This window comes from Natator depressus, chromosome 15, assembly GCF_965152275.1.
Source record: "Natator depressus isolate rNatDep1 chromosome 15, rNatDep2.hap1, whole genome shotgun sequence".
Taxonomy (NCBI): domain Eukaryota; kingdom Metazoa; phylum Chordata; order Testudines; family Cheloniidae; genus Natator; species Natator depressus.
Genome location: NC_134248.1, coordinates 1,957,224 through 1,985,192, shown reverse-complemented (window position 1 = coordinate 1,985,192; position 27,969 = coordinate 1,957,224). Strand labels below are relative to the sequence as shown.

General features: G+C 51.8%; 1 protein-coding gene across 1 annotated transcript; it reads right to left on the bottom strand.

The window, feature by feature from the left end:
* THOC5 (THO complex subunit 5) lies at positions 1-27,622 on the bottom strand. Its single transcript, XM_074972380.1, has 20 exons — positions 27,527-27,622; positions 25,840-25,950; positions 24,922-25,065; positions 23,587-23,700; positions 21,747-21,844; positions 20,923-21,069; positions 18,274-18,388; positions 17,489-17,621; positions 14,913-14,990; positions 14,407-14,447; positions 11,935-12,034; positions 10,323-10,431; positions 8,365-8,466; positions 7,763-7,859; positions 7,116-7,230; positions 6,136-6,239; positions 5,876-5,963; positions 5,042-5,157; positions 4,426-4,616; positions 1-251 (listed from the first exon to the last, which is right to left on the bottom strand). The coding sequence occupies exons 2-20, from the start codon at positions 25,933-25,935 to the stop codon at positions 188-190; spliced, it is 2,052 nt and encodes a 683-aa protein (XP_074828481.1). The 5' UTR covers positions 25,936-25,950; positions 27,527-27,622; the 3' UTR covers positions 1-187.
* Between the last annotated feature and the right edge of the window lie 347 nt (positions 27,623-27,969).

The window sequence follows — 27,969 nt, the reverse complement described above, 5'->3', positions numbered from 1 at the left end:
CATCTACAATTTAATACTTTACAACACCCCTGGGAAGCAACGCTGGAATGAGAGCGCTGCATGGAGGGGCAGGGGAGGTTCCTGGGGGATGTGGTTGACCCCCAACCAGCTGAGAACAACGGTCACACAGAGATTCAAGTGCTGGGGGAGTTCAGTGGCTGGAGGCAGGACAATCCGGGTGATGGGGTCAGCGATGACTGAAGAACCCCTGAGGATGGTTGTACTTGAACGGCTTCATGCGGTTGGGCCCCCTGAAAAAGGGGATGAGAGAACGGGGAGGTTAGGCTGCAGTATGCACTAGACCAGGGGTTCCAACGTTTTCTGAGGCCCCCCAACATGCTATAAAAACGCCACAGCCCACCTGTACCACAACCACTGGTTATCTGCATATAAAAGCCAGGGCTGGCGTTAGGGGTTAGCAAGCAGGTCAATTGCCTGTGGCCCCATGCCACACATTTTCCCCGTGAAGCTAAGTTACTCAGGCTTTGGCTTCAGCCCCAGGTGGCAGGGCTCAGGGCTTCAGCCCCACACAGTGGGACTTCGGCTTTCTGCCCTGGGCCCAAGTCTAATGCTGGCCATGCTTGGAGGACCCTCTGAAACCTGCTTGCGGCCCCCCAGGGGGCCCTGGACTCATGGTTGAGAACCACTGCACTAGAGGGGGATTTTTATCCTATGTCTCAGTCTTATTCAGCACAGTGGGGAGGGGAGCTGGGAAGAACAGAGTGAAACAAACAGAGCGGCAGGCGAGACAGGCTGGGGGGAATCAGTGGCATTTCAAGAGGGGGAGAATCGACAGGGGATGAGGGAATCTCTCAAGTGTGGGTGCAGAGGAAACGAACCAGGAGCCTATGGGCTGAGCCTCATTCGGAGTCACTACTGCAGGGAGCTTCACAGTCTCATTCCAAGAGCCATTTGCCCCAGTGTAAAACTGCCAGGACAATTAGGCTCAAAGGCAGTAGCTGCTCAAGCTGGCCAGGGAGCTGCAGGGCAGGATCACGGAGCAGGGGGAGAGGGATTGGGAGGATGCTCAGACTGGAACAGCAGTACTATCTGGGGGAAGCCTGCCCAGTGACTGTTCTTTGGCTGAGTGTGGACTGGGGCGACTGGTGAGCGTTAGTCCAGTGCTCGGAGAAAGGGATAAAAAGGCAAGAGGCACCTGCCAGAGCAGGAGAACCTGCTTGTTGGAATGAGGTGCGTGTGATGGGTTCAGCAGGAGACCCCTGACCAGGGGGATGCTCCTGAGAAACCATTTCTTGGGGGTGGGGAAGAAGCTTCTACCTAGTGGCAGGACAGACCATGGGAATGCACCGTTTTAAGGTCCGTCACTCATGGTTAAGGGCCAGACCATGAGGCTTTTTTGGAAAGCGTAGGGGACAATTTCCTGGTGCAAGTGCTAGACGAGCCAACTAGGGGGGGGAGCTTTTCTTGACCTGCTGCTCACAAACAGGGAAGAATTAGTGGAGGAAGCAAAAGTGGATGGGAATCTGGGAGGCAGTGAGCATAAGATGGTCGAGTTCAGGATCCTGACGCAGGGAAGAAAGGTAAGCAGCAGGATACGGACCCTGGACTTCAGGAAAGCAGACTTCGACTCTCTCAGGGAGGGGATGGGTAGGATCCCCTGGGGGACTAACATGAAGGGGAAAGGAGTCCAGGAGAGCTGGCTGTATTTCAAGGAATCCCTGTTGAGGTTACAGGGACAAACCATCCCGATGAGTCGAAAGAATAGTAAATATGGCAGGCGACCAGCTTGGCTTAACGGTGAAATCCTAGCGGATCTTAAACATAAAAAAGAAGCTTACAAGAAGTGGAAGGTTGGACATATGACCAGGGAAGAGTATAAAAATATTGCTCGGGCATGTAGGAATGAAATCAGGAGGGCCAAATCGCACCTGGAGCTGCAGCTAGCAAGAGATGTCAAGAGTAACAAGAAGGGTTTCTTCAGGTATGTTAGCAACAAGAAGAAAGCCAAGGAAAGTGTGGGCCCCTTACTGAATGAGGGAGGCAACCTAGTGACAGAGGATGTGGAAAAAGCTAATGTGCTCAATGCTTTTTTTGCCTCTGTCTTCACTAACAAGGACAGCTCCCAGACTGCTGCGCTGGGCATCGCAACATGGGGAGTAGGTGGCCAGCCCTCTGTGGAGAAAGAGGTGGTTAGGGACTATTTAGAAAAGCTGGACGTGCACAAGTCCATGGGGCCGGACGAGTTGCACCCGAGAGTGCTAAAGGAATTGGCGGATGTGATTGCAGAGCCATTGGCCATTATCTTTGAAAACTCGTGGCGAATGGGGGAAGTCCCAGATGACTGGAAAAAGGCTAATGTAGTGCCCATCTTTAAAAAAGGGAAGAAGGAGGATCCTGGGAACTACAGGCCAGTCAGCCTCACCTCAGTCCCCGGAAAAATCATGGAGCAGGTCCTCAAGGAATCAATCCTGAAGCACTTACACGAGAGAAAAGTGATCAGGAACAGTCAGCATGGATTCACCAAGGGAAGGTCATGCCTGACTAATCTAATCGCCTTCTATGATGAGATTACTGGTTCTGTGGATGAAGGGAAAGCAGTGGATGTATTGTTTCTTGACTTTAGCAAAGCTTTTGACACGGTCTCCCACAGTATTCTTTTCAGCAAGTTAAAGAAGTATGGGCTGGATGAATGGACTATAAGGTGGGTAGAAAGTTGGCTAGATTGTCGGGCTCGATGGGTGGTGATCAATGGCTCCATGTCTAGTTGGCAGCCGGTGTCAAGTGGAGTGCCCCAAGGGTCGGTCCTGGGGCCGGTTTTGTTCAATATCTTCATAAATGATCTGCAGGATGGTGTGGATTGCACTCTTAGCAAATTTGCGGATGATACTAAACTGGGAGGAGTGGTAGATACGTTGGAGGGCAGAGATAGGATACAGAGGGACCTAGACAAATTGGAGGATTGGGCCAAAAGAAACCTGTTGAGGTTCAATAAGGATAAGTGCAGGGTCCTGCACTTAGGACGGAAGAACCCAATGCACAGCTACAGACTAGGGACCGAATGGCTAGGCAGCAGTTCTGCGGAAAAGGACCTAGGGGTTACAGTGGACGAGAAGCTGGATATGAGTCAGCAGTGTGCCCTTGTTGCCAAGAAGGCCAATGGCATTTTGGGATGTATAAGTAGGGGCATAGCGAGCAGATCGAGGGACGTGATCGTTCCCCTCTATTCGACATTGGTGAGGCCTCATCTGGAGTACTGTGTCCAGTTTTGGGCCCCACACTACAAGAAGGATGTGGATAAATTGGAGAGAGTCCAGCGAAGGGCAACAAAAATGATTAGGGGTATGGAACACATGACTTATGAGGAGAGGCTGAGGGAACTGGGATTGTTTAGTCTGCAGAAGAGAAGAATGAGGGGGGATTTGATAGCTGCTTTCAACTACCTGAAAGGGGGTTCCAAAGAGGATGGATCTAGACTGTTCTCAGTGGTAGAAGATGACAGGACAAGGAGTAATGGTCTCAAGTTGCAGTGGGGGAGGTTTAGGTTGGATATTAGGAAAAACTTTTTCACTAGGAGGGTGGTGAAGCACTGGAATGCGTTACCTAGGGAGGTGGTGGAATCTCCTTCCTTAGAGGTTTTTAAGGTCAGGCTTGACAAAGCCCTGGCTGGGATGATTTAATTGGGGATTGGTCCTGCTTTGAGCAGGGGGTTGGACTAGATGACCTCCTGAGGTCCCTTCCAACCCTGATATTCTATGATTCTATGACCAGCAGTGTGGATGAGCCCAGGACAGACTGCTTGGCAAGGAGCAGCTGCCATCTACGCTACGCCATGGCAGAGAGCAAGGGGCAGCTACTAGAGAAACAAGAGCCTCAGCTCACAGGGCACCATCCTGAATGGCTCCGCCCAGGATCTCCACTGCTCAGGTGCAGGATTCAATCAAGGGCCTGTGTGGGGCAGATCAGTCGAGGAGGTGGCAGGGAGGAGAGGTATCAGCCACAAAGACCAAGGCCTGGAAAACAGGGAGTAAATGGCATTGGCTGATCTCGGAGCAGCCCAGGCTGGCTCCTGGGTGGAACTGTTCTACATGCCAAGAGCAACAGGAAGAAGCCGGGGGCAGGAGGAACTGCATCTCATGGGAGGTGGGGGAGAGATCTTTCTGCAGGCAGCGAACGAGATGCGCCGAGTGATGCTCAGCTGGTATCAGGTGTATGGTGGGAGGAAGGGAGGAAGCGGTTTGCAGAGCTGCACACTTCAGGGAACAGTGCAGACAGTGAAGCTCTAGAAACTGCCTCATTAGATGGCCTCTGATTCACTTCATGTTAATCGTTTACCTCCCTGGCGTGTCCCCCACATGGAGTCTTGCTGGCCAGAGAGCTATGTACGGTCCCTGTGTGTCTGCCTTGGCTCCAGGGCAGCCCTCTGCCCGTTCCCCAGGGCCTCCTGGCAGTGGGCTGGGCCCTCACCTGACAAGACGCAGGCACATCTTCTCCTGGGGGAACTCCTTGGGCCCTTCCACGCTGGTGTCATGGGATTCTGTTTCCAGGTAGACGTCCAGCACAACGCACAAGCGCTGCAGCTGATTGGTCAGCAGCTGGTAGCCAGGCCTTGGCCCACACAGCTCCTTGTAGCACACGTTGACCTCGCTCTCCATTGCCTGCAAGAGCCGGGGGATGGGATCAGTCTCACAGGGAACTCTGGCTAGCTGATCACTAATTACTTTCCCTTCCTACGCTATGGACAGTGTCTCCTCCAGGGACCCCCGATCTGCTGCAGGAACCTCGCTTTCTGGTGAAGGGGCTGGCTCGACACCCCCAGAAACCCCAGATCTCTCCGTCTTCCCCCATTCCCCTCCAGCAGGCCTGGCACAGTTGCTACCAAGATGCTTCAGCCAGGCTACCTCCAGAAGGCAAGAGGGGAGTTCAGACTCCACCGCCCATTCACCCCCTGGCCTCTGCCGTGCTTCCTGATCTACTCTTTCCAACAGGCCAGCAACTGGCATCACACAACAGTGGCTCTGGCGCTTCCAAACCACATGAGATCTGACCCAGTGAGAGAAGACTCTTCTCCCCTCCAGTTTACCCGAATGTTGTCATCGTTGCTATTGGTTTTCTCCCCTTTCCAGTTCAGACACAGGTTAAAGATGGGTGGCACGGAGGAGTAGCCCGGATTCAGCACGACAGCTGCCTGGAGTTTGGCTGAGACATGCAAGGGAAGAGATCTAGGATTACACACTACCCCTGAACCTCCTCCCCGCACCAGCTCCCTAACCCTCTCATCCAGTTTGGCTTGTTTCCAGCGCACTGGATCTGCTTTTCAGAATCTAGGTTGATGGCCTGGGAGGACTCTGTCTCCCCCAACCAGCCACTCACAGTGATAGAGCCAGAGCATTCTGGAGAGTGACACTGGTGCCTGTCAGGGAGGCAACGATGGAAAGAAAGCCAGCATAGCTTCCAGGCATGGTTATGCCTCCCAGGATTCCAGGGAGAACCCAGGGTGCGGGCTGAGTGAGGGAGGAGGGAAGACAGCTTTGCCTGGCCCCCCAGATGGCAGACTGGAGCTGTGCACTGGCCCAAGTCAAAGTCTAGAAGAGCCCACGCCAGTCACTTATTGGGGGAGGAACAGTGGCAGATTGCCACGGGGCCACTGTCTAGTGAAAGGGCCCAGTTGTCCACAAAGGTTGAGACCCACTGATCTAACTGTCCCAACAGCTTCTGCTGCCGACACCTGCTAGTGACGTCTCAGCCTTTCAAGGACAATCACCACGTGCCAGCCTCTCCTCAGGGCTTGAGGGCTGCAGAACAGATGGCATGAGGACACCACTGGCTGCTTCTGAGTGTAATGTCAGAGGGAACAAAGAAAGCCACACGCGGCACTCCCTGGAGCCTGAGACCAAAGGAGGGGAAACACACCCACCTGTCCCTCTCTCTACCAGAGCCATATAATAGAGGTGAGTGTCTTCAGCCAAGCCAGCCTCCACAACGTCTTTGGTGTAGGACAGCTCCTGCAGGGGGAGACGCCGGGGAATGGGGATAAACAAAGCTGTGTGCTCAGATCTGCAGCGTGGGCACCGAAGACGGGAAAGTGCAGGGTTATTGATCTGCTTCTGCCAGGGGAGTGGGAAGCTGAAGCTGGTCCCTTGCTCTGGCGTTGCACCTAAGGCTATCTGCACCTACCAGGTAATCCTCGTAGGGGAGTGCAGCCCATTTCACCAAGCGTGACACGACCTTGGAAGGGAAGAGATGCTGGCACTCGCTGGAGACCGGCAGGATGCCATGCTCTGAAAGCAACGACAAACCCAGTTGAGCTGAACTGAAAACCCACAGGCAGGATCAAGCCCCACTACCACTGTCTGGAACAACCAAGACAGAACGGGGGAGGGGGGAAGAAGCTCAGGTACAGTCAAATCTGGAGTCCATGGGCCTCTTTAGTTGCAGCTGATGTCTACAGACACTGAATAGAGGGGCATGCGAGAGCATCCGGCAGCTCACCAACCTGTGCCGTGATCCCTCCAGAGCCCACAGGCTGGGCAGGGTGGGGCAGGTCTGCACATGGATGGGAGAAACTTTGGCAAAGTGCAGGCTGTGAGGTGAGCAACTCATCGCTCTCCACATGCCAAACTGATTCCCAGTGTGCTGTTTGAGGGCAGAGTGAACGCAACCCAGTCCAGCTGCTGGGAGCGAGCGAGCTGAAGCAAAGCCTGCCTCACACTTTATCAGTAAAACCGCCAGCTACACGCTATCTGCAGAGCCTTCACAGCTGGTGACAGCACCAAAGGCAGAAAGAACAGCTGGACTTTCTGAAGCCAGGTGGAACTTGCAGCACTGGCCAGTTCGACCAACCTTCCACTGAGTATACGGGGAGTTCGATCTGGCCAGACACCCCCACGGGGCCATTTGTACAGAGCCACTGTAAGCAGAACTCCAACAAGGGGGGTCAGAGACAATCACTACAGGGACCAGAGTCTCGCTTTTCTGCTCTGAAAGCAGGAGCCGCGTACCATGTCTGTTGGAAGGACGAGGGCCCTGGAATCCCTTCAAGGAAACATTATTGTCACCTCTTCTAAACAGGATTCAAATGGACAACCCTGCCCTGATGGCCAATGTCCTACGCTCAGGGGAGGAGGGAGACCACTGGGAGGGTGCAGTGTCCTTACCAAGTGAAGCAAACTGCTTGTGGAGAGCCAGGCGGGACTGCAGCCTCGTCCTGAGCAACTTCATAGTCATCTCCATGTGGCTGGCACTCAGCGAGTTATCTGCGGTCACTGTGTGCTGCGGACAGGAAGGACTGTGACCTAGAGCCTGGATTTCTTTCCTTACCCACTAGCAGGGGCCGACAGCTGGTTGTACTGGAATCTGTTAAGCATAGTATTCCACAGTGCACAGCACACTGGGAAAATACATTTCCCTCTGGAACATGCTCATCTTCCTCCATCTAATTAGCCTGAAGGAGACTAACGCCCACTTGGGAAGAGGAGCTAGATTTGGCTCCCAGCAAACTAAGAAAGGCTGGGCCATTGCCAAGCCAGACTGTGGTAAGACCAGCCTGTCCTTGCCCCAATTCAGCCCCTAAAGCTGCAGTTAGATTCCTGAGCTCAGGAGTGACTGCCTTTTGATACTGCAGGAGCCACCAAGGCTGGCTGCACCTGGCTTTGGAGCCTAAAGAATGGCAACCATTGGCTTGAGATCCCAAGTGTGAGAATAGCCATCGGGTAGAGCAGAGGGGATGACAGCCTGGCAGGGCCTTAGGAAACACCTTCCGTCACTAGGGTTTTGCTTTCCGGAGGCTGTGCCTCAGACATACCTGAGGCTGATCTTTGGGGAAATGCAGGCCACCCAGCTTCTGCACCCACATGTAGGGGTGCCCCAGATCTGTCACATAATCACTCAGGGTCAGGATGCTTAGGAGACAAAAGGAAAATATCACAGTGCCACCTAAGACAGAGGGGGCGGTCTCCCCAGTGTGTGAGAGCCAGACCTGAAGTGCCGGAAGCAGCAGACAGACCCACCTCCCCGATACTTACCAAGAGTATGACTCCAGCTCCTGATGCAGCCATGCACACACCAAACGGGCAGGCATGTGTGTCCCGAACTCCAGGTATCAGAGTTCTTTTCCCAGCTAAACAAGGCTTCCGTTATAGACGAGCCACCATCTCACCCAGCTGTTCCAGAAGCAGCAGTCCAGCCGAGTGTAGGATATTGCCATCTGGCCTGGCTGCCCCAGCTGTCCTGGGCTAGAAAGCTTCCCCACAGCACACACTGGCAGAAGAAGCCCTTTAGGTCCCACATCGCGATGGGAACAATGCAAGCATCCTAGTCTCCTGCTCTAGGCTGCCCTGCCTGACTGGCCTCCATGGATGGTGCTGGACACGACTAAGGGCAGGGGCAGGCGTGCAGCCGACTCACCCGACTTTATCGAACTGGAACTGGTTGGCTGGATTTGGAGTTCTCCTCCCATGATCCCCAGGATACAGGCAGTTCAGCAGGGAGCCTGGAGACAGCAGATCTCTGGGGGAGAAGGAAGGCTAAAGTCAGCCACAGAGTTTCCAGAATGACAGTGCTCTTTGGGATCATTAAGAGCAGAGTGCACTGGCAACGGACGAGGCGCATTTCAGGGCCCCACAGCCACGGATTTCACCCCTGGCTGTAGAACTGGAATCAGAATCTCCTTTTCCTGGAAGCTGTTTCCCCTGTCCAGCTGTAGCGATAACTGAAAACACAACCCACGTGTAACCTGATGCACTGATGTGCCGAGTTTGTGGGAACCTGGAGGAGCAACTGGGGGGTGAGCTTCGCCAAGCCATCTAAATGGGTTGACGCTGAAACCTAAAGACGGCCAATCTGTGGGCTGCTGAAAACAAACTGCAGAGCTGGTGTAAAAGAAATGGCTGCTAATCTCCCCGCAGACAAGAGGGGCAGCTGGCTGATCACACCATGCAACAGAAACCTTTGTCTGAAAGGTGTTCTGCACTTGCCACAGAATCAGCACCACACCCCAAACCACGACAGAACACGGGGCCGGCTCGCTGCAGAGCACATGGGGCCCTGAGGAGGGGAGGCAAGTTGGTGAAGGGCAGCTGCAGGCGACAAAGGACCCAGCGGGGAGAGTCTGTAGGCAGCCTGCTGCCAAGTACGACTCCAGCAGATGAAGCATTTGCTGCACAGGAACATCCCTCCTCCCTGCCCGGACCAGCAAGGGGGCACTGCCATGGAGAAAGCACTCCAAGCCGGGGGAATCTGTCCACTGCCATGTGGAAGCTCATGCTATGAGATGCACAGACAAGCAGCTCCCACTTCCCATCTCATCCCTGGAGCTCCTTCAGAACTGGGCATTTTCTACTGAATTAACGTCCAGGGCAGGTTTTTGCAGCTGCAGTTTCAGCCCAGTTCTCACACTAATCAAACTTGGATGGGTTCTCCAGCAGAAGGCATTATCCACGGCTCTTGAGACAAGGTGACCTGGAGAACAAGGAGGTGGAGGGAGAGTGCCAGACACAGGCCTGGGGAAGGGAAGGAAACCATTCATCTGCAAGATGGTAATTAAATGCGACAAGCAGATGAGATGCCCCAGCTCCTCCTCTGCCTGTGCGCTAACCTATTAATCTGGGCCCGCTGGCCGTGGCAGCAGACACGCGGTACTCCAAGGGAAGCAGATTTGTTTTCCCAATGATCAAAGCCACGTGACCGTCTCCTTTTACCCTGATCCCTCAGTCTCACTGCAAAGGATAAATCAGATTAGAGAAAGACTCTGTCTCTGTACCGACAACTCAGTCCCTCGCCTCCCGAACTGTAGCTGCGTGAGCAGCTGCATCACCCTGGCGGCTGGCCGACAAAGGGCTGCAGGACGGGTCCCCCTTGCTGAAGGGAAGGACGCTGCATGAGCAATGCGGCCCACTGCCTCGTTCGGGAGGGTTTTCAAGTCTCCAGCTCCCCTTGCTGGTGGGCGCTTCACGCTCTGCCTCACGCAGGGCAGGCTGAGATAAAGCCGCCAGGTCCCAGCTCCGCTGGGTTGCTCAAGCGGAGCAGGAGAAATGCAGGCAGCATTTCAACGGAAAGTAGCTTGTAGCTTTTCAGCCAGGGAAGGGAGGAGCGAGGCACATCCTGACAACAGCTTTCACTTCGCAGCCCCGCGGCTGCTTCTTAGAGGCCAGGGCGAAGGAGTCCTGCTAAGCACTCTGCTGCGCTCAACCCCAGTCAAGCCTCTGTCAAGCGGGGGGCTTGGCACGTCCCCCTAGGGTCACTTTGAACAGAGAATGCGGAGGACAGCAGCTCCTCTGCGGTGAGATCAAGGTCAGACAAATTCCATCCCCAGTGCAAGGACTGGGAACAGACTTGGCCTTGACACCTCTGTGGGCTTGGCTTACCCAGCACTGATGGGCGTGGTCATCTCCGTAGCAGTGGTCACCTTGGTTTTCACCGTCATGACATTGAGATTTATCAGGTAGTAGAAGATCAGGTGGAGCACGCTGTCGTCTGCGTGGTGACATTGGCGATGGCATGGGAAAGAAAAGCCATTTGTGGGGATGAAGGAGCAGGGCAGACAAGAAAGGAAGAAAACAGTCAAGAGGAGCAGAAACCCCATGCTGCTTTCACTGGTTCATGTGGCTGCTGACTCTGACTGGCCAGATGTGGACATGGACACCAAATCGGGGGAGGAAACTATGTACAATTCTAAGCTAGAAATCTGGGGAAGGAAACTTGAGATAAGGGAGTCAGTGATCCAGGTGAACTGAAAGTGCAGGGGCAGCATACAATATCCCAGCCTGGGATCTGGCCAGGCCACTGGAGTGAACACCCCTTCTCTAACGAGATGTGCTGAGGATCTTGAATAAGCATAGGTGGGAGGCCTGTGGTTCTAGGTCTCCTCTGAAAGGTAGTTTGATCCCCTAGCCGCAGGCCAGAGCCCTGGGGCAATGCTGACGCCAAGCAAAGTGTGCCCCTTGCTGAGCTGCCAGCACCGCTTTTCCTTGGAGCCTTCCCATCCAGGTACTGACCCGCCTCATCCTGCTTCGCTTGTGGACGCCTGAGACTGGAGAGCTGTAGAACCTACATACTGCTACCCTGGGAATCCCACACATGTGAGAAGAGTGCAACACATGGCCAAGGAACCCCTCTCTCCCTGGCCCCTCATGCCAACAGGACAAGCACTGCCACATCTGGAAATGGCACAGAGGTGCCCTCTGAAATGCGTGCACCAGCACAGCCACTGTCCTGTGGTAGGCCGTACCAACTGCAGGGCGAGGTTCCCCTCAGAGGTGGTCTCACAGGCTGTCAAGACTAACAGTGCTGCAGAAGCAGAAGCTCCTGAATTCTGGTGTCGCAGGTGCCAAGCTCCATGCAGAGGAGTCTCTGCTGGAGGAGGCAGAGCCAAGCACTTCCCTGCAAGCCCGGGAGTGCAGAGCTGCTGGTGCAGAGGCCAAAGGGCACGGCCAGAGGGCCCTGATTTCTGCACCAACGGCTCTATGTCCTCAGAACCAACAGATAAAACTCTGCTCCCTCTGTGCCTGAGAGCAGAGAGGCAAACAAAGAACAGCCTAGAGACTACTGAGGAACAAACACCCCGGCCCATCCAGAGGGCATGAGAATACCATACAGTAGAAAGCCAGACAAGTTTCTCTCCCCAGCACAGCTGCGCCAAGGCACTCTGGCAACTCCACCAGTACCACAGTTCAAGTTCATTTGCCCCTTTGTTTGAGAGGCCAGGGCACTGGTCTCTCCTGTCTTTGTCCCCCCCTGCCTACATGGAATGGTTTGGCTCACTCTGGGCCGACCTGCCGTGAAGATCATTGTTCATTCACGTAGGGGGAACTCTTGTGTGACTCACCCCCAGCTACTCAGAAAGGTGGATCTTTGAAACTCGACTCCTGGGGCCACATTCTGATCTCACAGGCACCGGTGTACATCCCATGGCTCGCTGAAGTCAATGGATTTACACTGAGATCAGAACCTGACTCTTGGAGTCTAACGCCCTTGTACCTTTGCACTTGAGGTCAATGGTAACAGACAGTGGGTGTCTCTTCAGCATCTCCTTGCGCTTGTCGTCCAGCTGCACGCCCAGCGTGGGGCGGCGACGCTTCTGCAGCAGGGGAGAGCAGAATCACAGCACCTGAAAACATGTCACATTCTTCCCACCCCACGGCTATGTGTTCACAGCAAATGGGGCAAGCTTCTCTGTCTTTTGCAGGAAAAACAATGCTTAGCACTTACACAGCAACTTAATTATAACTACTCCATGCAGCATCCTGGGTGCCAGGTAGAGAATTTACAGAGAGGGAAACTGAGGCACAGAGCTGTGACTTGCCAAGTCCACAAAGGGTAATCGGGGTCAGATCTCAGGAGTTGCTGAGTGCTCTCTCCAATAGCATCTGCACGTCTGACGGCCCATACTCGGAGTGGACCTTCTCCCAAAGCACTAAGAACCTGAACCCTGCCAGAGCCAGCTGTGAGCAATGCTTGGCATACACATACCCCAGTCATGCAAACCTCTGAGGAGGAGATTTCGAAAGGCACTTAGGGCAATTCAGTGCTCATCTCTCACTGCCTTTGAAAATGGATCCCCTAAAGGGCTCTGCAAACATTAACCCTCACATCCCCTTCTTGGGAGGTGTGACAAAGGGAGAATTTTGGTAATATTTTTATTAATCCTCTGTATGCCTCTGTTTCCCCCAAGCTTTGCATTGCTATGCACGGAGTATAAAGGGTTAAAAAGCTGTTCATGGGGCAGAGGAGGGACAGGAGGTGTTGGGCCATGTAACTGCCTGGGATGGTATAAATGGGTGTGTCAGGACTGGCTGAAACTGACCCACATCAATGGGGGATCTGGAAAGGCAAAGGGAACCCCAATAGCCAGGACATTCACATCTAGAAACCCACAGCCAAGAGGAAGCAGATCCCCCCCTGCAGGGAGAAGCAGAGCAAAGGCCTGGAGCTGGAGAACAAAGGGGAAAGGAGCTATGAGCTAAGAGCTCGCCTTTGGAGGCAGACAGACACTAGGGACTCAGGAGAAAGGGACAGATGGCAGTGTTGGCCAGGTTGAATTCTACCCCAACCTTTGCCTCTCCACACCAGGGTTCAGAAAAATCAGTGAGGCTTTTTTTTGAAAAAAGAAAAAAAAAATTAAATTAGATTTTATTTAAAATCAGATTCTTTTTGATGTTGTTATTCCAGTCATAGTAAGTTTTTCTTGTAAACCAGTTTAAAATGAATGAAAACGAGGAGGGAGGGAGGGTATGAAATCTACTAGTTTTGAAAGTCTGAAGGACAGCCCAGGTAACTTAGGAAATGGTATCCTTTTTATGAGACTTAGGTGAGTAAGAACTTAAGCTCCAGTCACTTTCCCATCGGCATATTTGAAAATTTTCCCAGGCTGACCTGAAATAATCAATTTAATTCACTGACTACAATTAATCCCTATTTAGTTGTAAATGGGAAACACGTTTTGGTAAGAGAAGTTTATGTATCCAAAACATTTAAAAGTTGTTTTGTATAATAAAAATAAATCTTATTATGCTGTTCTGTGTGTTTAATTCAATTCCAGTTACCACCCTAACGCAGAATGACACAAATCAGGAGCAAAAAGTGAATTACCTAGTAAATAAGCAATATGTCATTCACCCTTTTCTAACTTACCGAACGTGTACAATTAATAAGAATTTGAAACTATTAACCTATATAATTATTTAAATAAATTGATATAATTACAGTTTATCCTCCAAGGTAACAAAAAAATGTATCAAATCTAGTGTACAGGCTCTATTTACTTGTAAATCAACATGTTTTCATGGTTAGATCAACCAATAAAGTTGCACTTTTCTTTATAAAAATCACTGAAGTACAAATGGAAAAGGTGATTAAAATCAATGATATAAGTTATGTTTTCCATTGGTTGATTTAAATCATGATTTACATTGCTGATTTAAATAAACCCTTCCTGCTAACCAAAGGACTTTCCGATTCTGGAGGCCAGGAGACTAAGAAATCGTTACCTTGGTTTGGAAAGGCTGCCTGGTGGTACTGCAGATACTTTAGGAGCACAATATAAGCCTCCTGCAGGAGTCTGGCTTGGCTGGATTTGCTGCAGGGAGTCAAGGAGAAACAGGAAATGCCCAGTTTTGGAGTCGTGGAGGCCACAGGCCTGCCCCTGTGGAACTGTGAGGGTCCTTGGGGCCCAGTGCACTAAAGGGGTCACTCCCAAGGGACTGGTTATAGGCTGGGCATGGACTAGACCCTGTGGATCTGTGACAGGAGGCATCATTGGTCCTATTTTACAGATGGGAACGTTGAGGCTCAAGCTCACACATCAGATCAGTGGCAGAGCAGGGAAGAGAAGCCCCAGCCCTGCCCCCCACTCTAAGCACTACCCAATGCTTCACTGGGAGAAACAGAAGTGGGTCCACCCATGCGAGGAGATCCCAGAATTTCAATATTGGGGCAGTGCTAGTCCCTTACCGTGGTCTGCTCCTCTTCAGCATCAGAATCACTCTCGTCATCTGCACATTCAAACAGAGGGATAAGCAAGAGCCAAGCGCAGGGATCCATTTGAGAGACTGTCCAAACAGTCATGCCCCATGTCAACCCCTGCACTGCAGTGTTATTCCTAGAAGACACTGGTGCCCACAAAGGGGCACTTAGCACAGCTGAGGCCCTCGATGTGTTACATGCCTTTTGGCCCCTTTACAGCCTCTACATGACCGAGATCCCCCACGTGCCACCGGGCAGTGCTGGAGGGACTCTTCCTAACACTCGGCCGCCCGTCTCCCCAGGAGGGTGAGTCGGGTGTGAGGGAGGAGCCAAGGCTATTTAAGCAGCCACTGCACAGAGATGAGCTATAGAGCTATTGCAGCCCTGCCCAAGGAACAACACTGCTCCTCAGATCCTTCCCCCTCCACCCCCCGTATCAGCTTTCAGCCCCTAGGCTGGGCCAAGGCAGGCGGGGATGCCAAGTTATAACTTACCTTGGGAGTCCTCTGGTGGCTTGTAGAGGGCCTTGGCTTCTTCCACACTCCCTTCGATTGCCACAGCCAGCTTCTTATCTGTGGAGGGCAAAGCGCCATTCAGCACTTCTTGAGGGCCATGCAGTTAAAGGGAAGGTTGCTGCTGCCAGCCACCTAGAGAGGCATCAAGCTTGGAAGCAAGGATGCCAAAGAGTTTGTCAAGTTACTTTTGTAGCCTCTTTCCCACTAGCAACAGGCAGATTCAGTGCCTAGTGGGCAGCCAAGATGCAAGACATTTTGTTTGTAAGCATGCTCCAGAGCTGTGGTGAGATCACATTCCCATCCAATGCTTTGTGCACCTCTCCACAGGTGGAACAGCAGTAATGACACACGGACACTCTAGTGACATTGTGGTGCGAGGGGGATCACAAATTTCCCACTCCGACTATTGTTTCACATTACCCTCCATCAATATGCCCCGTTCCCCAAATGCAAGGTATCCCCTACGTCAGGGGCAAAATGCCAGATGGGTTGTGATCCTGTCTTAAATGGCTTTTGTGCAATGCAGCACCCATCAAGGTATTTTTACCAGGCTCATCGCTGTAGCAGGTAACTGCATGTGGGCTGAGGAGCCTGAAATGAGACATCACAAGAAGAAGAAGAACCAAAGATGAAAGCTGGCCAGCAGCATTTGGCATACACATCTCTGCATGTCAGCAATTGGAATGAGTGAGTAAAAAGAATAATTCAAAAATGATCAGAGGACATCCTTTTCCACACATTTAATTAAGACTATGGAACTCAGTGCCACTGGAAGTTGCTGAGGCCAAGAATTTGGCAAGAGTCTAAAAAAGGATTGGTCATGCATATGGATAACAAGAATATCCAGTTATATTAATAATAGTTTTGGGTGCTCCAGGACATAACTATTAGAGATCAGGTTGAGACCTAATATGGGGGCCCATTATCCCACATTTGCTACTGCAGGTTTCTTACACCTTCCCCGAAGCATCTGGTGCTGGCCACTCTTGGAGACAGGATGCTGGAGTAGACTGGCCTCTGGTCCAATCTAGGCTGGCAACCCCTAAGGAGTCTCAGCCTCAGGAGCTCACTGTGGGACTGGTTTAGGGTTTTCCAGGGTGCCCATCACCACAGTATCCAAACACTGAACAGAGAATTAGAGAGGGCCACACACTGGGGTTCTACATTGTGCCCTGTCTGGGCTCTAGGAAGCTCTAAACCCAGGGGTGGGGATTTGGCTATTTTAAAAACAACCACCTTCTGCTACAAAGGGGGCTTCTGGCAGATTTCAGACGCAAGGAAAGAAAGGTACACACCCTGCCTGAGGGGCTGGGAGAAGGGTTTCATGTTAGCTAATGGGGTGGGCCGGAAAAGGACAGGAAGGAAGGGAGGGAGAGAGGGGAAGAAGGGAGAGGAAGAGTGAAGAAGAGAAGTGCTATCCCCTTGCTGTGTGTGTTGAGAAGCAGGTGACAGTTAAACAGGTCTCAGCGACAGTGAATTTGCCAGGCAAGGAAGGGGGCCCCTTGACTGGCAGATGAAGTTGCAGGAGTGCACTGAGCCACAGGAAGCACAGAGGGCATTAGTCTGGGCTCTCCTGGGAGCTGCCAACCCATATGCTTTGACAGAGGACTTGAGGGGTTGGATCACCTCCTCACTGCACACGAGCCACATAAAGGATAGGAGCCATGTCAATTTCAAGGCTCTGCCCTGGACCACGTCTCCCTGACAAGTTATGGGCTTTGTCCCACTACAGGAAGCCATGCAGGAGCTGACACCCCCCTCAGCACCGTACCCAGCAAGCAGTAAGGCCTGGTCCAGGCTGCTACATCGTTCAGGGGTGTGAAAATCCCACCCCTCCGAGTGCCGCAGCTATGCTGACCTAACCCATGGTGTAGACACAGCGAGATTGACAGAAGAACGCTTCCATTGCTTGGGGCACTGGAGTGCTGACACGGATGGAAAAACCCCTCCCACCATGGGGGTATGCCTGCATAGCGCCACCAACACAGCTACGCCGCTGTTGTCCGAACAGCGCAGACATGGCCTTTGACAGCCGGTTCTGAATGGTCCCGGATCACGACAGCCCAACAGCCAGGAGTGCCGAGTGCCAGCGCCATACCGTGGGGGCTGTGGACATAGCATATTTGAGCTAGGCTGCTGGCTTTAAAGCCATCACTGCTGCAGTGCCCACAATCCCTTGAGTGGGGCACAGGTTTGAAAAGAGCTCTCAGAGCAACTCTTCCAGGAGAGGCGTGCGAGGGAGGGAGGGGCAAGGGGCTCAGCCGCAGCAGCCAAACGAACGAGGTTCTCATATGATGCTGCTTCATCAGGCCGGCTCCCAGGCTGTGGCTGCCCCCAAGCAGGCTCCAAGAGCAGCGGTGGAGGAGCTAAGCAGAAGTGGCGGAGGCAGAGTGGATCGGATGCAGCAGAGTCATCCGCACGTCTCACAACAGCAGGATTTTCTGCAGGCAGCTGTGAAATTTGGCCCATGGGGGGACAGACTCCCCGCTCCACTCACATCACAGCTTTCAGTGACACAGGTGACCTTACTCCCCTCCCCCGACATTGATACTCACCACAGGCCTGGCCATAGGCATTGGCTTGGACAAAGAGAACATAGAGAGGTGGTGGCAAGTGTCTAGCTGTCTCGTACTGCTTGTGTGCCTGGTCAAAAGGCATGAAGAGATACTCCTGGACAGGAAGGGAGGCCTGGCGGGACACAAATCACACACACACGATTGGTACTGGAATTGTTTGCACACCAGCCCAGTCACCGAGTGGTTTGTGCTCGATGCGGCTGTGCAGGAGACCTGGAACCTGCGCCAGGAGCATACACAACCCTCTGGGCAGAGATGCCCCTTGGGATGTTCAGCAGCAGCCACCGGGAAGCTCAGCTCTCCTTAGGGGGAGGACTAACGGCTCTGCAGACGGGAGAGAACCTACTTCTTTCACCCGCTCTTCCCAGCCAAGTCTGACGCAAGGGGAGGAAGCTACAATTGCTCTCCATGGAAGGTCCCATCTAACGAGTCTTCTGCCAGCACCTCAGCAGGGGCCGCTGCACAATGAGATTGCACAGGAAATCCTCGCCCTGTGAGGATCTGGAAGCACAGGTAAAGGAGCAGTTCCAACACCTCCGAACAGCCTCAGTCCCCATGCTCCCAGTGCTCTGAACCTCCCTTACTGTGGATTTCGCCAGCCTGTCCCCACACCATCTACCTCCCAACAACTGTGGGTTAGAGGGCAGACAGGCAAGGGCCAGCACAAAGGGCTCTGATCCATCTAGCAGGAAACATACAGACTCTCACTGCAAGCAGCCAGTCTCCCAGGCAAAGAGGAGGGCTTTCTTAAGCTCAGGAAGTACCTGCATGATGCTGTTGAGCCGGGGCTGGAGGCTGCTCAGATATTCCTTCTTCACTTCTATCTCCTTCAGGATCTTCTCCTTGTTGGCCAGACACTCCTTATACTTCTCCGCCAGCCTGCACAAGAGAAGCTCATTTACAGCACCGCATTCACAAAGGAGACAGATGTCAGATCAGAATCTCTGCTCCCTATTGGTGCATTTCTAAACCTCAGGATCCAGGGCTCCGGATTCCACTGGCAGGAGCCCCCGAACTGAGTTAGGTCACTCTGTGCTTTGAAGTCAGCTTCAGAGCCTATTTTGATCAATATCTGACCTTACTGTCACCTCTGAAGTGATGTGATAGATGAAGAGTCCATTAAAATCCAAGGGAAAGGGAAGACAAACCGCAAGAAACCTAGCAGAGCCGGAAAACTGGGAAAATCGAAAAGAATTCTGAAGAGCGTTCAAGAGAGCGCGAAACTGTTAAGAGATAACTGTTGAGGTGGGATCTCTGCACGGATCTTCTCAGAGTTGGGTTGCCTGTGGAAGCATCCCAAAGCAGGTAGTAAACTCCATTCCAGACTAGCTGGTCCCTTCTGGCTTTGGAATCTATGAAAATAAAACTGAGGAGAAACTACTTGAGAAATCTGAAGAGTAAATGTGCCATTTAGTAAACACAGCAACATATTCCAAGCACTCTTCTACTCTAAGAAATGAGGACATACGAATGGCCCCTCCTTACTCCCCTGATCTGCTCCCATATTCGCATCTCAACTGCTGACTTCAGCGACAAAGTACATTCTTCATGCTGCTTTATTGGGTCTGTTAGCCCTGTTGAGCTAAAACAGCTACAGGAGAGTCTTTTCCATCTTGTGCTGTCATCAGAAGCATTTTGGTTTTTTAATTTTTATTAAGTGCCTATCAGTAATAGCTGTGCAAACCCCTGAAAGACGATGAGGTTTCACATAACACTGAGGGACTTATTTGACCTAAAGAATCTTTACTACTGGCTCTGATAAATGAGAGGGAGACCAGCTTAACTCTGAGAGCCCAAGAGGGGAAACCTCCCTCACTATTTTTAATTGTGAACTGAGGACAATTGCTGATCAGAAAATGGTTCTTTCTCCCTGTGATTTTTTTCATCAGAAAACAGAAAGCCTGAAAATCAAAATATTTTGATTTGGGAATGCCACCGCAGTGTCTGATGGGAGTTGTACTGTGGGTGCCTAATGCTTCCATTTTGCTCTATACAGGCTACTTAATTGGTCTACATCTCCTAGAATGTACCATGGTCTCCCCTCTTGAAGAGGGGTGGCATGTATCACAGCAGTTTTGCATCATGGCAGATGAAGTCCAGCAGGGGAACCTGGCCCATAGAGAAGAATGGAAGCATGGGGCAGCCAAACCACAACTCCCATTACACGCTGTGGTGGCATTTCAAAATAAAAAATATTTCAGCTTTTGAGCATTCAGTTTTTCACCCGGAACAAATGGAGTGGGTGAAACAGACAGGGAAAGCAGAGCCATTTGTGAAAAATTCTGATTGTGGAAAACCCAATTTTCCATCAGAAAAACAGTTTAGACAGGAAGGCTAAGGCTGTCTGGAATGGACCTGCTGAGACAAACACAGAACCCCACGATGCCAGTTTTACACAGGCCCTCACTTAGAAGCACAGCTTTAGCTAAGAGGCATACTCATAACTATCAAATGATGTTATGGGAGGCTGTGTGACTGGCTGGAGAAGGCAGAAGTGGAAAAACCACAAAGCTTCCAGTCAGAAGAGTTCTCATAAATAAAACCTACTTTTAAGCTAGTTCAAGAGACAACACCCCACAAATTAGAGCTGCCAAGTGAGGGGAAAGAGACCATGAACACTGTAGGCACTAGGGCTAGGATTTGCACAGATGACTAGTGATTTAACCACACACCTTCCACTCACTACTGTGGGGAAACCTCATCCTAGCTCTTCTTTGCTTTTTAAAGTCGGTTTCCAAGGTGCAGACATTTTTAGTGGGACATTAAAGCAATCCTTTGGCAGGACGCTCCTCCTGTGGTTACCGATGATTTCGGATTGGTGATGGTTGAGCCCCTGTTAATGACGACTCTTTGGAATGGAGCAATGGACAAAGAATTGCATGCTCTCAGCTCCACCCTGTGGTGCGTATAATATGTGGGGGGAGGGATAGCTCAGTGGTTTGAGCATTGGCCTGCTAAACCCAGGGTTGTGAGTTTAATCCTTGAGGGGGCCATTTTAAATGCAGAATTACACCCTTCACAGTCCACTTCTGTCAAACAATGGGTGTTGTTCCTCTGGGAAGAGACCAGGGCATAGCTCTGGCTCCCTTTAATTAGCCACATAAGAGAAGACTCCCTGAACTGAAAAACAGGACCAAGACACTGTTCAGAATAAACAGTAAAAACAGTTCTGAGAGACAGGCCCATCTGTGTGTTAAAAAGGGATCTGCCATTTGTCCTTTAGTAACTAGTTTAAACTGACTGTGTAGCCTTTCTTTGCTGTTACTGCATTGTTTGTTTCATTTAGTGATTGACAAGTGAAATACAAAAGGTTATTTTTAAAGTGCATGTCCCTGGGCTGTGAAATATACACCAACAAACGCTTGGTGCCAGGTAGAGACAGGACTGATCTGAATGGTGGCCTGTTGGCTTACCTTTTGCGCTGCTCCAGCTCCCAGTCGAGGCGGGCCAGGGTCTGTTGGTGCGGCTCATTGAGGGTAATGTCAGGTTTGCTGATTTCTGGAGGAGCCTCTTTGTAAAATTCATCCACGCTCACTAGATCAATCTCCTCATGTTTTGACCTGCAGGGATGGAGAAGGGATGAGTCTGGGGGAGGCTGAGAATCCCAGTGCAGAGCTGCACCATTACCGGCAATCTCACAACCTCAGCATTCACTATTTGTTTCCCGATTATGAGACCCACCTTGAAACATGAATTACTACAGTTCCAGAAAGCAAAATTGCAACAGGCCCCGCTAAGCGCACAGTTCATATCTGAACAGGGCCATTCCTTTCCTGGGTGTTGCCAGTATGTGTTCCCTGCCTGTCTGTCTGTCCTGGGATTTATTCAGAAGTCAGCCGACGGACAGTCGCACTTCGTAAGAGCTCAGAGACTTGACTGTGGAAGGTGCAGCCTCTGGAATAACTACACTGAAGCAGTTCAGCTAAGCATTTTAGAAACTGATCCAAAGAAAACATTGTTAGACCAGCACAATTCCTATCAAAAACCTTCACAGTATTTATCCTGACTGTCCTGACTCTTCCCTATGCACCAGTCTCCTTCCACTTGCCCCAGGAACCACCAGGATATCCAGACCACATGCCAGATTCCCAGCCCTGGTATGGCAGGATTCTTATGATCTTTCAGTGATGGGAGCTAGGCTCTCCTTGTGACTCTAGGCATTACACCCTCCCTAAGACCCTTTGTATCTGACACATGCAACTCAAGTTACAGCCTCCTTCTCTCTTGCTGTACTCACTTAAACTCCAGGCATTTGGTGATCTCCTTCTGCAGATGCATCACCTCGTACAATAGGTTCTGGAGTTGCAGGTGATAGGCGTCTACTTTCTGCTTTGCCTGAAAGAAGAATGTGATCAGGTGAGCGTAAAAATAACAGTGCAGATAAAACCGGAATTAATAGAGCAACATGCCCAACAGATGGCAAGGACCAAGGGCTGCCATTTGGAGATGGCAGATTTTATGGAATGGCCATGGTGAAACCCAGGAGGTATCATGGACACTGGTTGGCACTCCACCACCAGCCTGTACAAAATGGCCTTGAGTTCATTACTAGTGGGGAGATCAGGGCATGCAAGGTGAGAACCAAATCAAATTGGATGTTCTTCTAAAAGATCTGCTCTAGTTCAAAGAATAATTAATTCTCTGGCCTGTGTTAAATAGGAGGTCAGGGCAGATGATCACAGTGGTCCCTTCTGAATCTATAACCACTGCAAACAAAAGCTGTCAGATCAGAAGAGAAGCTGGCTTTGTAACTCTATGTGCCTGCTATAAGGACACTGATAAGGCTTTTCATTCCTGTGGGCACTACTCACTTCAAAAAAGTTTTGCAAAATTGAAAACCAGTGACTGGGTTAGAGCAAGCATGCAGGTATGTAGGGTTCCAGGAGCTAGCCAGTCTGGGAAGGTTCTAAGGCAGTAGTCCCCAAACTTTTTACCTCATGCCCTACTTTACCCCTGTCCGCATCTCCCCACACACACTGGGAGTGGGGCCGGAAGAGAAGCTGTGGCTCCAGGAGTGGGGAGGCCACAGACAGGGGTAAGGGGGCAGAGGCTGGACTGGAAGCCAAGGCCAGCAGTGGAGCTGAGTGGCACTTCCTCCCAGGCCCCAGCCGCACCCCCCAGTTTGTGGACCCCTGTTCTAAGGAGTTCAGTAGTATCAACTCAGCTTACTTGGAGGTTTATGAGTAATTAATACAGGTTTATCTTAAACACAGTGTTTGGGATTTACCAGTTACTTCTACATTGATATACTATCAAGATGACAATTACTGGTGCTATGGTAATGGGTGAATTAGAAATACCTAGAGAGAGGATTTTGATCCCTGCAGAAATCTGGAATCTGAATAATCAACTTGATTCTCCACCTTAAAAATAAAGACTGCATGGCTGAATCAAGGGACAGGCCATGCCACGTTCTGGGGAAGAGGCTGCAGAGATTAGCAACAACACAGCTTCTTAGCTCACTACGTGCGTATTTACTTGATAAGAACATAAGTCAAGTTTTTTCAGGAACACCCATCACTGTGTCTTTATCTCCCTCACCGTGAACGATCTGATTGTACCGACATGGATACTTCCAAGCAGGATCTCCAGATAGAACAGGAGGGAGAAAATGCAGGGCAGCATGGACTGGTACTTGAGAGCCCTGGGGCCTATACCCAGCTCGGCTGGGTAACCTTGGGCCAGTCAATTCTCCTCCCTGTACAATGGCGAAAATGATACTCACACCTCCTTTGTAAAGTGCTTTGAGATCTAGGGATGCAAAGTTCTACACAAGAGCAAGGCATTATTTTCTTCTCAGCCCTGCTGTACATCAGATCAACAGCAGCTTCTTGACTGTTAAATCACGTCAGACATTAAGAGGGTGCTGCTGCTTCTTCATTCATTCTAGTTATTAGATTATCTGCTCCACTTCAGTGGAGTTTCCCTGTAAGCCTCTAACTCAGAGACCACTTGGACCTAATCCAGTGTGTACTAAGGTACCAGACAGTAACCCCCACTTCCCCTCTGCCATTCCAGAAGATTCCTAATCCCTCTGCCATTCCAGGTAGCATCCCTTTCAATCTCTGGCATTGTACCTCATGGGTCTGATCTCTCCCCTTCTTTAGTCGAATATGAGCCAAACGGTTGAGTTTCTTCAGGGTCATGAAGTGCATGCAGCTCTGGATCCGACGCTCTTCTATTGCAACAGCCTGACAAGTAGGAAGGAGAGCTGGGGTAAGGAAGTTTACTCACTAGTAACTGTTGCTTGCGTAGATTGCCACTGCAGAGACACTTTGTTACTGTGCATGGGAGAAGTAACTAGAACAAGCAGGGATCTGCAGAGACTGGAAATAAAGCGTACATTTTTGGTTGTGAGGGTACCAAACCATTGGAACAATTTACCAAGGGTCAGGTGGATCACTGACCATTGGTAAATCAAGATTGGATGTTTTTCAAGAAGCTCTGCTCTAGGAATTATTTTGAGGCAGGTCTTCAGCCTGTGTTATACAGGAAGTCAGATGGGATGATCACAATGGTCCCTTCTGGCTTTGGAATCTATGAGACAATTCTCAAACGTGAAATACTGGTTAATATCTCTAGGACTTCCTAAGGTGCCACACATTTCCAGGTTCAGTGGAAATAAACATGTAGGTTTTTCCCCCACACTCTTTCCTTAGTCCAGGAAGAGATCAGAATCACAAGATTCCCCATGGGCTCAGTACAGGGCTCTTTTTCGCTCAGGGGGCCAGTTTCATGACATCCTTCACTGGGATTTAAACCTTTCAGAGACCAAGCGTGTTTACCCTTTGGTTAAATCATGAAACAAGCCTGACTATTACCAGGTGGATCTACCCTATCCTGGAGGCACACAGACTTCAGTCAATGACTCACACCCCTGTTTCCATGGTCTTCGGTGTAGTGAGAGCTGCTAGCCTGACAGCCCTGGCTGAAGTTCTCCTCTCAGCCACAGAACAGGCAGCTGCAGTGCAAGCTTTCCCTAACAGTATGTCTCAACTCTGAGCTGATGTGGCCATCCCGTGCGGGCCAGAGGTGCATTCTATCTCCATGCTCTTCGCTCTCTAAACAACAGTCACTAGAGTCAGCTTGCTATGTGAACACCTCCCTAGCCGGAACTAGAACGAGACCCACCAACTTGCTTCACACAGGCCCCCAAACAGGCATCAGGCAGGGGTAATCAATAATTTGGGCTGGATTCTCTTGCTGGTAAAAGGCCGCCTGTCCCCACACCAGTCTCCTGAGCTATTCAGTCCTCATATTTTGTTTGGTTTTGCTGAGACTGTAATAAACGCCTTCCCCCTTTGTGCATCTTGCTAGGATGCCATGTGGACTTCAAACCCACGGCTTTCTTGGAGCAGCAGAAAGGTATTTAAAAATGCTCAGGGGAAAGGACTCTAGGGGCTTCTTCCTACACTGTCTTTGCTGCCTTTGCTCTTCAGATCCTGGATTTCTGCCATGAGCCTCTGAAGTTCCTGGCAGGTTTGCTTGTAGAGTTCATAGTCTTTGTTGGGATCTCGGAGTTCCACCTCTGCCTCTTCACTGTAATACTTCACATCCTGCAAAGAGCCAGAAATACAGAGTAGCACACAACACTACAACTCATCCCCCCGCCCTCCTCTGAAAAGGGCCCCGTGGGGTCTCTCAAATCGACACTCCCTCCATTCCAAGTTTAAAGCAGCTTTACGCATCCTCAGAAGATCTAACTAATTGCTGGTGCGGCAAACTCCACTGGGGATCTCAAAGTCTAGTGAGCTCAGACTGTCTCTTACACTGTCACCAGACGCCAGTATCAGTTCCCACCCCACGTAATTTGACAATCAAGAGAAGAACAAGAGCAGTGAGTAAAGTTCTTTCAATTATCAGACAGGATGGAAGACAGTTCGTTAGCACTAGGCTCCAGTTTAGTTGCCACCCTCACCCAATCCCCCCTCAATCTTTTCAGGGCTTCTTAAAACACCCCAAGATCTTTTCGGGGGCCAGTGCAAACTTGTGACACAGCAAGAAAATTGCTCAGAGAGCACAAGGCGCAAACTCTGGCTCCCAGAGTCATAAACCATCTTTTCTCAGGACGCTGGCGATTGCTACTGGCAATTGTTGCTAAAATTCCCATTTACTTCAGTAAGAGCAGCGTAAGACCAACCCTGAGTGCTTTTGAAAAGCTCACCCTTATAACACAGTGTACATATGGGGGTGATATTTTTCTGATGTCAAGAGCTTTCAGAACAAAGCACTGAGCTGAGCGACAGCCTCTTCTTCTGCATTCCAACCAGCCCTACAGGTGTCTGATCTGCATGCAGAATTGTCACAGGCTTAGAATCACTCTACCCCACCTGATCAGGGTCAGCCCTGCTCCGCTTGCTCTCCTGCGGGGCCCCATCGGTGCGGATGACCTTGGGTTTCCTCTTCTTGCTTGAATCAGACGACATTTCTTATTTCACAGGCTGTGGAGCAGGAGAGGAATACAAAAATCACTCATCTCCAAAGGGGAGTCCCTCAATTCCTTTGGAACAAACCGGAGCTACTGTCAGAGCACTAGTACTCCAGTGGGAGGGTAATCCAACCCCTCCCTTCCTATCCTAGTCACTATAACTTTTGTCCTAATCATCTCCCCTCTCAACTCCTCAAATCAATGTCACCCCCCTCAGAGCGTATCTGCTAAAATGAGACTCCTCACGTGATCTGCCCACATCACTGAATCCTTTCACTGCTTCCCCATTTCAGTGTCAAACCCCTCCTGCTCACTTCTGAGGCCCTCCAGCACTCTGCCTCATCTGCTTATCCCACCTAGCCTCATCACATCATATCCCCACCCCCAAGGATGCGTCAGTGCCTCATTTGTTTGTCTGCTTTGCCCCACAGCCATCTCTATATTGTTTTCCACACTATGTCTTATGCATGATCTTATGTATGTCTTATGCATGATGGATCACTTGATGATGACCTGTTCTGCTCATTTCCTCTGGGGCACCTGGCATTGGCCACTGTCAGAAGACAGGATACTGGGCTACATGGAGCTTTGGTCTGATCCATTAGGGCCATTCTTATGAACGCCCTCCCAGCTTTGCCTTGCCAAGCCATTCCCTGTCCTCATTCAAATCCCTCTGCCTCACTGCCCACAAGAAACAGCCCCAGATGTAACCAAACCCAAGCCAGCTGCTTGATCTAATTGCTGCAAGAACCTCATTCCCTCTCTGAGGTCTGTTCCCCCAGTGCTTGGGCACATCACAGCTAAAATTACATGGCTAGCTCTTTGGGGTAGGGTCCTTGTCTTTCTATCTGTCCCATGAAGAACTCAGCACACCTGTGGGCGCTGCAGTTACAGTCACCATCAGTACAGGGAATGAGAACCACAACCTCACTCCCATTCCTTGTCTCTGTTCTTGGGGATTCACTCAGCCAGCGCCCCCCCAGACCCAGACAGCCTCCTTCCAATGGCGGTGAGACCTAGCGCACAGGATCCCGCATCAGACCCACTGGCAGTGGCCACGGCGTGACCGCCTGGCGCCCAGCAGCATGCACAGGCAGGGAGCGCGTCTCGCCCTGGGGAGCGCAGCACCCGGGAACAGCTCTCCCCAGAGCAGGGCCCCAACAACGGCCTCAGGGGCCCGGGCCCAAAGCATCCAGCACCGCCGGCCACCTGGACAGAGAAGCCTCATCACACACAGCCCAGCCCCCCCCGAGCGGCCTGGCCTCGCCCCCCACCCCGCACCCCTCCCCCCGGAATGAGCAGCCTCGCCCCCCCGCCCCGGAGGGGCCTGGCCTCGCCCCCCCCCGCGCCCCCCGCCCCGGAGGGGCCTGGCCTCGCCCCCCGCCCCGGAGCGGCCTGGCCTCGCCCCCCACCCAGTACCCCTCCCCCCCGGACCGAGCAGCCTCGCCCCCCCGCGCCCCCCGCCCCGGAGCGGCCTGGCCTCACCCCCCCGCGGCCGAGCAGCCTCGCGCCTGCGCCTGCGCCCCCGCCCCCGGACCGCGGGGCCCCGCCGTGCTCCCCGCCCCTCCCCCGCTGCCCCGGGCGCTCACCTGGCTCCCGACCCGCCACCTCCAGCCTCCGAGCGGAAGTGCCGGGGCAGGAGGAGACGAGTCCGCGGTCAGCGAGGGCTAGAGCGTCTGCCGAGCTATAGCGCCCTCTGCTGGCCCTTGGCGGAGCTGCAGGAGGCCAGGGGCCAGACAGATCCCTCCACCCACAGGACTCCCCCCCACGCCCCATACACTTGGGGGAGGGGCACCATTCACCAGGGGCCCTGTCCCTTCCATCCCCTATTGGAGCCCAGAGATCCCTGAGTCGCTGCCCCTCATCTGCAGCGTGTGGGGGTGTCTCCCCTCGGCCGCTCCCCGCCGATGGGGCACCTGGGGGCCAGGCAGGTAAATGCCCCAAGGGGGCTCTGCCCCACACAGAGGGGGTTCAGGGAGGAGACGGGGGTTATCAGTATGGGACATGGTACTGGGGCCCAGCTGGGCAGCGC

Excerpts from the sequence above, each read along its gene's own strand:
- THOC5 (XM_074972380.1), bottom strand. The coding sequence starts at position 25,935 with ATGTCGTCTGATTCAAGCAAGAAGAGGAAACCCAAGGTCATCCGCACC. Across the intron at positions 18,389-20,922 it reads GAGCTGGAGCAGCGCAAAAG|GCTGGCGGAGAAGTATAAGG; the intron begins GTAAGCCAACAG and ends TCTCTTGTGCAG. Across the intron at positions 4,617-5,041 it reads GCAACGATGACAACATTCGG|GCAATGGAGAGCGAGGTCAA; the intron begins GTAAACTGGAGG and ends CGGCTCTTGCAG.